Below are 13,032 nucleotides of genomic sequence, written 5' to 3'. Positions count from 1 at the left end.
TGATGGATTAGTACCCTGTATCAATCACATTGTCTTTCAAATGAGTTGGATCAGCAGCAATGAATCTGAATAAGAGTACTAAATCCAGCAGCTGCTGCAATGACATGTTTAGATTGGAGATAAACTGGGATGTTTACCTTTGAGAAACAAATACAAGAGCTTGGTCAATGGGGCAGCATGGAGCTGGGATTGGGAAGGAGCCGACGGACTGGCTATAGAGTGAAAATCAGACTTGGAGTGTGGTGAATGATCCTTAACAAAGTGACCTATAATACATTAGTGGTCTCACATCAGCTTGGATTAACCATTGGCAGCACAGAATTTGTAATATATAAAACAAAAAGCACAAAAACTGCAGATGCTGAAGATCTGAAATTAAAACAGAAACTGCTGGAAGCACTCAGCCGGTCTAGCAGCATCTGTGGAAAGAACAGAGGAAAGAAAGAAGAAAGACTCTGCATTTATTTAATGTGTTTCACAATCTCAGGATGGCCTGTCAGCTTTGCAGTCCATCACATACTTGTCAAATGCAGTCATTGTTATAATGTAGGCAACCAAGTTGCACACAGCAAGGTCCCACAGAAGGCAGGTGATAAATGACCAGATACTCTGCTTTTAGTGTTGTTGGGTAAAGGATAAGTTTTGGTCAGGACATTGAGCGAACTTCACTGTTCTTTAAATAGTGGTAGGGGATTCTTTATGTTCACCTGAGAAGGTAAAATGGAGCTTCGGTTTAACGTCTCATCTGAAAGACAGAACTTAAATACACCCTGAGTGTCAACCTAAATTATGTGTTAAAGTTTCTGGAGTGGGGTTTGAACCCACAACTGTCTGATTCAGGTGAGAATACTATCAGTGAGCCAACTGCCGACAGCTGACAAAATAAGGCACCAGATAAACTCAAGTCTTATTTATATTTTGGGTATGGGCGGTTTGTTACAATTCATTGATTGGCACAACATTTGTGTGTGAAATAATTATGCGGCGGAATGTTTGTGGACATGATGAGCAGCAAGGAACATTTTGCTTGAATTTCAATTTTTCCTGTAAAATATACTAATACATTTTGTTCATACTTAATATTGATTTGATTTTTGGTTTCAAAATATATGGTTCATTCTGCATCTAGCTTTCATTTTCTTTCTCCACAGAATATGACAGACACATAGCATCCCGCAGAAGCATGGCAGCTGCTTACCTTGACCCGAACTTGAATCACACAGCAGGTTCAGGAGCCAAGTCCCGGTTGAGTATGGAACGGTCCCCTGGTGCCATGGAACGAGTGCTGAAGGTCTTCCATTATTTTGAGAGCAATAATGAGCCCTCAACCTGGGCCATGAACATCAGACATGGTGATGCCACCGATGTCCGGGTGAGTTTGTATTTTTATTCAACTGAAAATTGTCAGAGCACTATCCTATGCTGATAAAAATGCATGTGTTTGGTTTTAAGTTATTTATAAAATTAAAGATTTGGAGTGAGATATTCCTGTTAAAAAAAAAAAATCAGCAAAACATATTACGATTGGTTTTATTATTCTCAAACAGTGTTCATAATTCTTCAAAGTTTTATTTAGGTTTAGAAAAGATTTTTCCTGATATACTAGAAGGGAGATGACAAACTATACAAACCACACTAAACATTATCTGCATTTATAAAACCAAAAGAGGCATAGCGGAACTCATTCTGTTTCTCAAAAAAAATGTAGGGACTGGAGGAGATAACATACTTGTTCTGATGAAAGGTCACAGACTTGAAACATTAACTCCGCTTCTGTTGCCACAGATGCTGCCTGACTTGCTGAGTATTTCCAGCACTTTCTGTTTTTATTGCAGATTTCCAGCATCTGCAGTAGTTTGCTATTATTAACATACTTGGCAAGTTTAAGCTGAAAGTTGTTTAACAAATCAGTTAAGTTTTTTTAAAATTTCTCTAATAATGTTTTCCAACAATGCAATGAAGCCATTTAGCTCAGATTGTGTCTTTAACTCTTAGTGTGGGTCTTGAAATCACACCACTTAAGTCACAGACCAGAATCCTTTCTTCACAGAATGTGGGTGTCACTGACATAGCCAGCATTTATTGCCTATTCCTAATTGCCCTTAAGAAGGTGGTGGTGAGCTCTTACTTCTTGAATACAATTGAGTGGTTTGTTGGGTCATTTCAGAGGGTGATTAAGAGTCAACCACATTGCTGTAGTTACATATTGGCTAGCCCGGGCAAGACATCAGATTTCTTTCCCGAAAGGACATTTGTTTGCAAGATGAGTTTTTACAACAATCTGGTAGTCGGGTCATTGCCCGACAAGTGGACTGTAACACCATACCAAACAGCACGACGAAAGAAGGTACCAGCCCTTCGTTTTGCAAGCTGGAATGTCAGAACTATGTGTCCTGGCCTGTCGGAAGACCTTACACAAATCAACGTCTCTTCTGTCGGAAGACCGCCATCATTAACAACGAGCTCAGTAGACTCAATGTGGACATTGCAGTACTTCAGGAGACACGCCTCCCTGTGAGCGGATCTGTAAGAGAGCAAGACTACACCTTCTACTGGCAGGGTAGGGATCCTGAAGAACCAAGACAGCATGGAGTGGGCTTTGCCATCAGAAACTCTTTTCTCAGCATGATAGAGCCACCTTCAAATGGCTCGGAACGCATACTGTCCATCTGACTGCTCACCGCCTCTGGTCCAGTACACACCTACTCAGCATCTATTCTCCAATACTCTGCTCCCCACCTGAAGTTAAAGACCAGTTCTATGAGGAACTCCATCATATCATTAGTAGCATTCCTAATACAAAACATTTGTTCCTGCTGGAGGACTTTAACGCCAGGGTTGGGGCCGACCATGACTCATGGCCCTCCTGCCTTGGGTGCTATGGCATTGGAAGGACGAATGAGAATGGACAGAGACTGCTGGAGTTGTGTACCTATCACAACCTCTGCATCACCAACTCGTTCTTTCATACTAAACCCTGTCACTAGGTTTCATGGAGGCACCCAAGATCACATCGTTTTCACCAGCTGGACCTCGTCGTCACAAGGCAAGCCTCTATAAACAGTGTCCAAATCACACGCAGCTTCCACAGTGCGGACTGCAACACCAACCACTCCCTGGTGTGCAGCAAAGTTGGACTCAAACCAAAGAAGCGACATCACTCCAAGCAGAAGGGCCGTCTGCACATCAGCACTAACAGAATTTCTTAGCCACAGCTGTTACATAAGTTTCTAATTTCACTTGAAAAAGCCTTTCAAAACACTCCTGTAGGGGATGCAGAGACCAAGTGGGCCCACATCAGAGACGCCATCTATGAGTCAGCAGTGATCTCCTTTGGCGAACGTGAGAAGCAGAATGCAGATTGGTTTCAATCTCACTTTGAAGAGCTGGATATAGCCGCTAAGCGCACTGCACTGTTGAACTACAAGAAAGCCCCCAGCGAGTAAACATCCGTAGCGCTTAAAGTAGCCAGAAGCGCTGCACAAAGAACAGACAGGTGCTGTGCAAATGACTACTGGCAACACCTATGCAATCGTATTCAGCTGGCCTCCAACACCGGAAACATCAGAGGAATGTACGATGGCATTAAGAGAGCTTTTGGGCCAACCATCAAGAACATGGCCCCCCCCCCCCCCCCCCCCCCCCCCCAAGTCTAAATCAGGGGAAACGATCACTGACCAATGCAAGCAAATGGACTGCTGGGTGGAGCACTACCTAGAACTGTACTCCAGGGAAAATGTTGTCACTGATATCGCCCTCAATGCAGCCCAGTCTCTGCCAGTCATGGATGAGCTGGACGAACAGCCAACAAACCTGGAACTCAGTGATGCCATTGATTCTCTAGCCAGTGGAAAAGCCTCTGGAAAGGACGGCATTACCCCTGAAATAATCAAGAGTGCCAAGCCTGCTATACTTTCAGTACTCCATGAACGGCTTTGCCTGTGCTGGGATGAGGGAGCAGTACCACAGGACATGCGCGATGGCAATATCATCACCCTCTATAAGAATAAGGGTGACCGCGGTGACTGCAACAACTACCGTGGAATCTCCCTGCTCAGCATAGTGGGGAAAGTCTTTGCTCGAGTCATTTTAAACAGACTTCAGAAGCTGGCTGAGCGTGTCTACCCTGAGGCACAGTGCGGCTTTCGAGCAGAGAGATCGACCATTGACATGCTGTTCTCCCTTCGCCAGCTACAGGAGAAATGCCGCAAACAACAGATGCCCCTCTACGTTGCTTTCATAGATCTCACCAAAGCCTTTGACCTCGTCAGTAGATGTGGTCTCTTCAGACTACTAGCAAAGATCGGATGTCCACCAAAGCTACTAAGTATCATCACCTCATTCCATGACAATATGAAAGGCACAATTCAGCATAGCGGTGCCTCATCAGACCCCTTTCCTATCCTGAGTGGCATGAAACAGGGCTGTGTTCTCGCACCTACACTGTTTGGGATCTTCTTCTCACTGCTGCTCTCACATGCGTACAAGTCTTCAGAAGAAGGAATTTTTCTCCACACAAGATCAGGGAGCAGGTTGTTCAACCTTGCCTGTCTTAGAGCGATGACCAAAGTACGGAAGGTCATCATTAGGGAACTCCTCTTTGCTGACAATGCTGCATTAACATCCCACACAGAAGAGTGTCTGCAGAGACTCATCGACAGGATTACGGCTGGCTGCAACGAATTTGGCCTAACCGTCAGCCTCAAGAAAATGAACATCATGGGTCAGAAATGCTCCATCCATCAATATCGGCGACCACGCTTTGGAAGTGGTTCAAGAGTTCACCTACTCAGGCTCAACTATCACCTGTTTCTAGATGCAGAAATCAACAAGCGGATGGGAAAGGCGTCCACTGCTATGTCCAGACTGGCCAAGAGGGTGTGGGAAAATGGAGCACTGACACGGAACACAAAAGTCCGAGTGTTTCAAGCCTGTGTCCTCAGTACCTTGCTCTACGGCAGCGAGGCCTGGACAACGTATGTCAGCCAAGAGCGACGTCTCAACTCATTCCATCTTCGCTGCCTCCGGAGAATCCTTGGCATCAGGTGGCAGGACCGTATCTCCAATGCAGAAGTCCTCGAGGTGGCCAACATCCCCAGCATATACACCCTACTGAGCCAGCGGCGCTTGAGATGGCTTGGCCATGTGAGCTGCATGGAAGATGACAGGTTCCCCAAGGACACATTGTACAACGAGATCGTCACTGGTATCAGACCCACCGACCGTCCATGTCTCCGCTTCAAAGACTTCTGCAAATGCGACATGATGTCCTGTGACATTGACCACAGGTCGTGGGAGTCAGTTGCCAGTGATCGCCAGAGCTGGCGGACAGCATTAAAGGCGGGGCTAAAGAGTGGCGAGTCGAAGAGACTTAGCAGTTGGCAGGAAAAAAGACAGAAAAGAGCAAGGAGAGAGCCAACTGTGTAACAGCCCCGACAACCAATTTTATCTGCAGCGCCTGTGGAAGGGTCTGTCACTCTAGAATTTGCCTTTATAGCCACTCCAGGCGCTGCATCACAAACCGCTGACCACCTCTGACTTACCCATTGTCTCTCGAGGCAAGGAGGCCAAAGAAGAAGAAGAAGGGTAGTTTCATGGTCACCATTCCTGATAGTTTTTTATTCCAGATTTGTTTGATTAGTTATATTTTAATTCCCGAGATGCCATGCTGGGATTTGAACTCATGTCTCCGGATCATTAGCCCCAGACCTCTGGATTGCCAGTCCAGTAACACAACACTGAAGAAGCTCAACACCATCCAGGACAAAGCTACCCACTTGATTAGCACCCCAGCCACAATCTTCAACGTTCTTGCCCTTCACCAGCGATGAACAGTAGCAGCAGTGTGTACCATCTACAAGATGCACTGCAGTAATGCACCAAGGTTCCTTCGACAGCACCTTCCAAACCCACGACCTCTACCACCTAGAAGGACATGAGCAGCAGATGCAAGGGAACACCATCACCTGCAAATTCCCCTCCAAGCCACACACCATCCTGACTTGGAACTATATCACCGTTCCTTCACTGTTGCTGGGTCAAAACCCTGGAACTTGCAAACAGCACTGTGGGTGTACCTACACCCTCAGGATTGCAGCGATTCAAGAAGCTCACCACCACATTCTCGAGGGCAATTAGGGATGGGCAATAAAATGCTGGCTTTTCCAGTGACGCCCATATCCCATAAATGAATAAAAAAATAACTACTATGCTACTGTACCCTGTTTGCCTGAGCCCATTTGGCATCTTCCTACAATCAGGAAAAAGACTATTGTTTTGCCAACGATTATTTTCTTCCATTTCCTTCATTTTCAATATGATGAATACGATGATAGTCGTTGATATGACTATCTCTGCAATTTTATTGGATGACTGGTTGTGTTAGGAGTCTTTACCCTTCTAAGTTATGTGTTGTATTTTTGGTTTAGAAAGATTAATTGTATGTCGTTAAGACTAATTTTCAACAGTTACTGGACATGTATGCTTCATTATTGATGCATATTAAAATAATTCAAAAATGTACCCAAATTATTTGATCATTCTACTCTATAAATACATGCATCACCCCACCCCCTATACAGACAATTAAAAAAAAATTGGAGTAAGGATACTTTGCAACCCTCTTTGAATGTGTCTTAGTGGAGGCATTAGAGACAAATTGGATGGGAATCAGCTTCTCTGTGCCACAATTTTTAAGCCAAATTTACATTGCTGTCGGTGTGAAATCAGCACCAAACTCAATGTAAATGATAAATGATCATTTTAAATCTAAGACTGATGGATTTTTGTTAAACAAAGGTATTAAAGGATATGGGGCAAAGGCGGCTATGTGGAATTAGGTTGCAGATCAGCCATGATCTCGTTGAATGGTGAAACAGGCTCTTGAGACTAAATGACCTACTCCTGTTCCTACATTCCCAAGAAAATTTATTTTTGCTTAATCCTTTAGCAGCTTCTGCACGAGGTTCTCCCCTGCAACTGGAAACTGGATCCAATGTACCATTAGATTGACTTTTGAAGTCCAAATAAATTTTCAAGTTCAGAATTCTGAAATTATCCATTATATTTGTCATTTTTAATTTTGTACAACGGCAGCCAGGCAAATTATGACACTTGAAGTGTTTCAAACTTGGGAATGTTTGTGGTTACTTGCAACATTGAGGTATTGGGCATCGTGAGTTTTTATTTGAACGAAATGTTGGCACGGTACTTCACTTCTGTAAGGTAATTAGTTACTTAGTTAACCATCAACCTGCTCACAAACATGTGGATTGCATTTTCGAGATATCACTTACTGAATTATTGTTGGTTTTCAAATATTATATCTTTATGATTTAAAAAAATGTTTTTTGATAAGTAGTATAATAATTATTTTCATAGCATTCCAAAATGATTTGGTGAAAGGCTCAGCAAACATGTTGACCTCATAAACTGGCACAATGTTTTATTTTGGACCAGTGTCGTTTGCCCTTTATTGGCACACAGTTGATGGCTACATTTAGATTTTATTTGCAGAATTTGAGCTTGGTAGCATTCTTGTTTCTAAGACAAAGAAGGTTGCAGATTCAAGCCAAACTCCAAGCTTTGTGCATGTAATTTCAGCTGATACTTAAATTAAGGGAGTGCTGCAGAGTTAGAGCTGCTATCTTTTGGATGAGATTTTAAACTGAGTATATTTGTTTAAGAAGAACAAAGCAACACTTCTCTTAACCAGAAGTACCAAAAACAGATAACTGGTCATTTATCTAGTTTTTTGCTGTTTGTGGGACCTTGATGTGTGCTAGTTAGCTGTCTGTTTGCTTAAATATAACAACAACTACACTTGAAAGGAAATTCATTGACTGACATATTTTAGGATGCGTTGCACAGGTGATAAAGTGCTACATGAATGCAAATGTATTTCTTTTGAGAGTAGCTGATTAACTAGAGAGAGTGGGACGATACCTATTAACTTTCTTTAGCAAATTCCACCATGGCAGCTGGAGAATTTAAGTCTAATTGATTAACTACACCTGGAATAAAAAGCTAGCATCGGTAAAGGTAACGAAACTACTGGATTGTCGGGAAAACTCATCTTGTTCACTTAATGTCCTTGAGGGAAGGAAATCTGCTGTCCTTATCTGGTCTAGCCTACTTGTGACTTTACATCCACAGCACGGTGGTTGGCTTTTAACTTCCCTTTGACTTGACTTAGCAAGCCTCTCAGTTAAGAAACGGCTCATCACCACCTTCTTAAGGGCAATTAGGAAAGGGCAATAAATGTTGGCCAGCGAAGCGCACATCCCATGAATGAATATTTAAAAAAAGTGAGTTTTGGGTGGTGTGTAATTAAATGGTCTTCTTGACTACATTTAAGTTTGTACAGAGCTTGCTGTTAAATAAGATGTAGATAGTGTGTTTATCTGAAGATGATGGGGAACCCATTGATGTACTGTACTTGGATTTCCAGAAGGCATTTGACAAGGTGCCACATAAAAGGTTATTGCGCAAATGGGGAGCTCATGGTGTAGGGGATAACATATTAGCATGGATAGAAGATTGGCTGGCTGGCAGAAAACGGAGAGTATGCATAAATGGGTCCTTTTCTGATTGGCAGGATGTGATGTGCGGAGTCCTGCAGGGGTCTGTGCTGAGGCCTCAACTTTTTACAATTTATATCAATGACTTAGATGAGGGGAGCAATGGCATGGTAGCTAAATTTGCAGATGACACAAAGATAAGTAGGAAAGTATGTTGTGAAGAGGACAGAAGGAGATTGCAGACTGATGTAGATAGGTTGAGTGAGTGGGCAAAAATCTGGCAGATGGAGTATAATGTGGGAAAATGTGAAATTGTTCACTTTGGCAGGAAGAATAAAAAAGCAGAGTATTACTTAAACAGAGAACGACTGCAGAATTCCAGAGTACAGAGGGATCTAGGTGTTCTAGTGCAGGAGTCACAAAAGTTTGTATACAGATACAGCAGGTAATAAAGAAGGCGAATGGAACACTATCCTTTATTACGAGAGGAATTGAAAATAAAAGTAAGGATGTTATGCTTTTGTTATACAGGGCATTGGTGAGACCACATCTCGAACACTGTGTGCAGTTTTGGTCAACTTATTTAAAGAAGGATGTAAATGCATTGGAGATGGTTCAGAGGAGGTTTACTACCTTGATACCTGGAATAAGCGGGTTGTCTTATGAGGAAAGGTTGGACATAGTGGGCTTGTTTTCACTGGAGTTTAGAAGAGTGAGGGGAGACTTGATTGAAGTTTATAAGATCATGAACGGTTTAGACAAGGTGGATGTGGAGAGGATGTTTCCTCTTGTGGGCGAGTCCAGAACTAGGGGGCACTGTTTTAAAATTAAGGGTCGCCCTTTTAGGACAGAGACGAGGAGAAAGTTTTTCTCTGAGGGTTGTGCGATTTTGGAACACTCTGCTTCAGAAGGTGGTGAAGGTGAGGTTGTTGAATATTTTTAAGGCGGAGGTAGATAGGTTCTTGTTAGACAAGGGAATCAAGGGGGTAGATGGGAGTGTGGGATTCAAAACACAAACAGATCAGCCATGATCTTATTGAATGACGGAGCAGGCTTGAGGGGCCGAATGGCCTACTTCTGCTCCTAATTTGTATGTTTGTATGTCTTTCTTTTCAATTAGTGCTTTTCATGGTCAGTCAAATTTCTACTTCTATGGTGTAATGAAATGTAACAATTTGATCATGAAATGCTTTCATACTGGGCATACACATGTCATTAGTTTCACAACATATAATCCATGAAACATTTGGATGAAGTCTGATCTCATTGTGTGCTCATGATAACATTTCTGCTTGTTCCTAGAAATTGTCAGAGTGCAAGGTTAAGTTTTCCAATCATTCTTGATGAACAGCCAATTTTGAACAATTTCTTATCGCCCAGAGCTTTATTTAAAGTAATAGAGTGGGAACATGCTGAAGCACGTAAAACAGCAAATTAGTTGGATGGAGACTGTTTTTATGAATGAGTACATTAAAATCATGCCAGTTTACATACAGTTTTCGACAGCTTTCCCTAAACATTAAATCTTCAGTCTTTTTGTCGAATTACAAGGTTGTTTTTCTTTTTTGTGCTTGTCTAGTTATGGTTTCTAATCATCAAATTAGGAGCAAACTAGATGTGTTTTAAAAAAAAAGCCGAAGTTATGGTTTTGTAATATTTATATTTTTTTAAGTGTCACCTTTTTCAGGGATCCATCCATCTATAAAATAATTTGTGTTTATGTAGCATTCCAAATTCATTCTGAGTGGCTTGTTTTGACTGTGGTGTTATTGCTCACATGGTTTGCAGGGACCAATTGGATTTGAGAATCTATTCTTCAAGGAATAAAGTAAACTTCAGTACCATTACACTGGTAAAAGCACCAGATGGAGGTACAGCACTTTCCAGAAGAGAGTGAAAGGAAACGCCAAGGGAATCCAAGCTATGTTTGACCATCTTCTAGTGATAGCGACTTTGACTGTTGGCTTCTGGAAAAGGTTGATAGGTTTGGGAAGCTGAAGAAGAGAATAAAGAAATCATAAAGACTGAGTATTGTAATAGATTGGTGGCTTATGCAAAACATTAGATTCTGGCTATATCTTAATGTAACACAATGACCTGGATTGTTTGGTTATATTGGCAACAAAACTGTCAGCGTTTGCTGTCATTCTGCTGTGAAACTGACAGCAACTTCTGGCATCCACACTGGTGTAGTTAAATATAGAAATCCAGACGTTGCTGAGAGTGATTTGCTGCTCCTCCAAAGGATGTGCTGTTGAAATTCTCTGTTAAGACCAAGGCGGGAGTAATACACTGTTAATTCACAGGTCATAGCACATTAGTAAAGTTTCCCACCTACCGGAAAATAGCCAAAATAAACACATTTATTTATCCCCCAGAATAAAGCGCACCAAACCAGGTTTCTTTAAACAACAACAAAATTAATTATTTATTAATAAACTAAGTCTCAAACAATAATGAGAAAACTCTATATGTGAAAAGATTCTTTTCAAACTACTTATTCTTCCTAATCCTCATGCACACACATACATTCAAAACAAAATGGTAAATCAGTTTTAAAAGGATGTTTTGGATCTCAACTGTTTCTTAGGCATAATAAAATAATTAGGTAGGATATTTCCGGGTTGGTGAGGTGTCCCAGAGTCGAATAGTTGGATGCCACTCGAAGTCTTTCCAGGCGAGGTTGATGAACAGTCTGTGATGGGTAGGTGTTCACGGCACTTCATCTGCAGAAGGCATCACACAGATCTTTCAGAAAAGGGTGCAGCAACTGGTCTACTTGGGTTTTGAAATAGTCTAGCCATAGAAGCTTTCTTGAGCTTTCAGGATCTCCCAAGACATAACAGGCAACAGGAATCACTCCTGAGGCAGAGATTTTTTAGAGACTGGAGGCAATAGGAGTCTGCTACCTTTTAAAATGCAGGGCTTCCTTTCAGCAAAGGAGACTTTCTCCACAGAGAGCAGCAACTCCTCTTTTCCTGGGTCTTTTTCTCTCCAGGGGTCTTTTTCTCTCTCCAGGCAGACCTCAGCCACCACCTCAAATGTAGAATTTCTTCTTACAGGAGAGGCACACCTTCTTTTTCAGGGTGAGGTCTTTTTCTCTGGTTTGCAAAAAAAAAGATCCCAGCCAATTTATTCTGCCTCCTGCCTGTCCAGTTCACTGGTCCTCATACTGCAAAAGAAAAACTGAAACTCTAACAATCAAGTCCTGTGACCTGTCATTTCCCTTGCTGTTTGCAAACTGGTGTCTTGCAGTCTGTGTACTCTGTTCAAACACCAAGTTTGAGCATTCAGTGTTCACAGAAAATCCTTTTTCGTAGCCTTGTAAAAACACACAGAATTCTAAACTTTCAAATAAAAAAAGAAAACTCTCGTGACACCTCGCAGATGGAAATCTTAGAAATCACTTGATTTGATGTGAACTTGCAGAAGAACATAAGAAATAGGAGCAGGAGTAGGCCATTCAACCCCTCAAGCCGGCCCCGACATTCAGTGAGATCATGGCTGATCTGCCCCAGATCTCAACTCTTCCTTCGTGCCAGCTCCTCATAGCCCTCAACTCCCTGATATTTCAAAAATCTCTGTACCTCCCCTTTAAATACTTTCAGTGATCTAGCCTCCACAACTCTCTGGGATAGAGAATTCCAGACATTCACAACCCTCTGAGAGAAGAAATTCCTTCGCATCTCAGTTTTAAATGAGTGTCCCCTTATTCTGTAACTATGTCCCCTAGTTTGAGATTCCCCCACTAGTGGAAACATCATCTCAACATCTACCCTGTCAAGCCCCCTCAGAATCTTGTATGTTTCAATAAGATCACCCTTCATTCTTCTAAACTCTAATGAATAAAGGCCTAACCTGTTTAGCCGTTCTTGATAAGTCAACTCCTTCATCCCAGGAATCAGCCTAGTGAATCTCTTTTGAACTGCCTCCAATGCCAGTGTATCCTTTCTTAAATACGGGGACCAAAACTCCAGCACAGTACTGCAGGTGCGGCCTCACCAACACCCTGTACAGTTGTAACAAGACTTCCCATAGCTCCAACCCCCTAGCAATAAAGGCCAAAATTCCATTTGCCTTCCTAATTACTTGCTGTACCTGCATGCTAACTATTTGTGTTTAATGTACAAGAACACCCAGATCCCTCTCTGCTGCATTCTTTTGGAGTCTCCATTTAAATAATAATCTGCCTTTTGATTCTTCCTACCAAAGTTCATGACCTCACACTTTCCTACATTAAACTCCATCTACCAAGTTTTTGCCCACTCACTCAACCTGTCTATATCCCCTTGCAGATTCCAGATGTCCTCATCACAACATGCCCTCCCACCTATCTTTGTATTGTCAGCAAATTTGGATATATTACACTCTGCCCCCTCCTCCAAGTCATTAATATAGATAGTAAATAATTGAGGCCCAAGGATTAATCGTTGTGGCACTCTACTAGTTATGTCTTTCCAACCTGAAAAAGGCCCATTACGCCTTTTGTCTCACTGTAAAAACCCTTGAAAAA

At 42.1% G+C, this 13,032-nt stretch overlaps 1 protein-coding gene across 5 annotated transcripts in view; it reads left to right on the top strand.

Moving 5' to 3' along the window:
* Positions 1 to 13,032, top strand: part of LOC137369804 (focal adhesion kinase 1) — a 717,355-nt gene that overhangs the window by 312,790 nt on the left and 391,533 nt on the right. For all 5 annotated transcript variants that reach the window (XM_068031302.1, XM_068031301.1, XM_068031300.1 and 2 more), the window contains one exon: positions 1,152 to 1,372. In XM_068031302.1, the coding sequence (XP_067887403.1) occupies positions 1,184 to 1,372 (189 nt within the window). In that variant the 5' untranslated portion in view covers positions 1,152 to 1,183. The remainder of the gene's footprint in view (positions 1 to 1,151; positions 1,373 to 13,032) is intronic.

This window comes from Heterodontus francisci, chromosome 5 (assembly GCF_036365525.1).
Source record: "Heterodontus francisci isolate sHetFra1 chromosome 5, sHetFra1.hap1, whole genome shotgun sequence".
In the NCBI taxonomy this organism is placed as follows: domain Eukaryota; kingdom Metazoa; phylum Chordata; class Chondrichthyes; order Heterodontiformes; family Heterodontidae; genus Heterodontus; species Heterodontus francisci.
The sequence above is the reverse complement of the archived record's forward strand: the minus strand, read 5'-3'. Positions and strand labels throughout refer to the sequence as shown.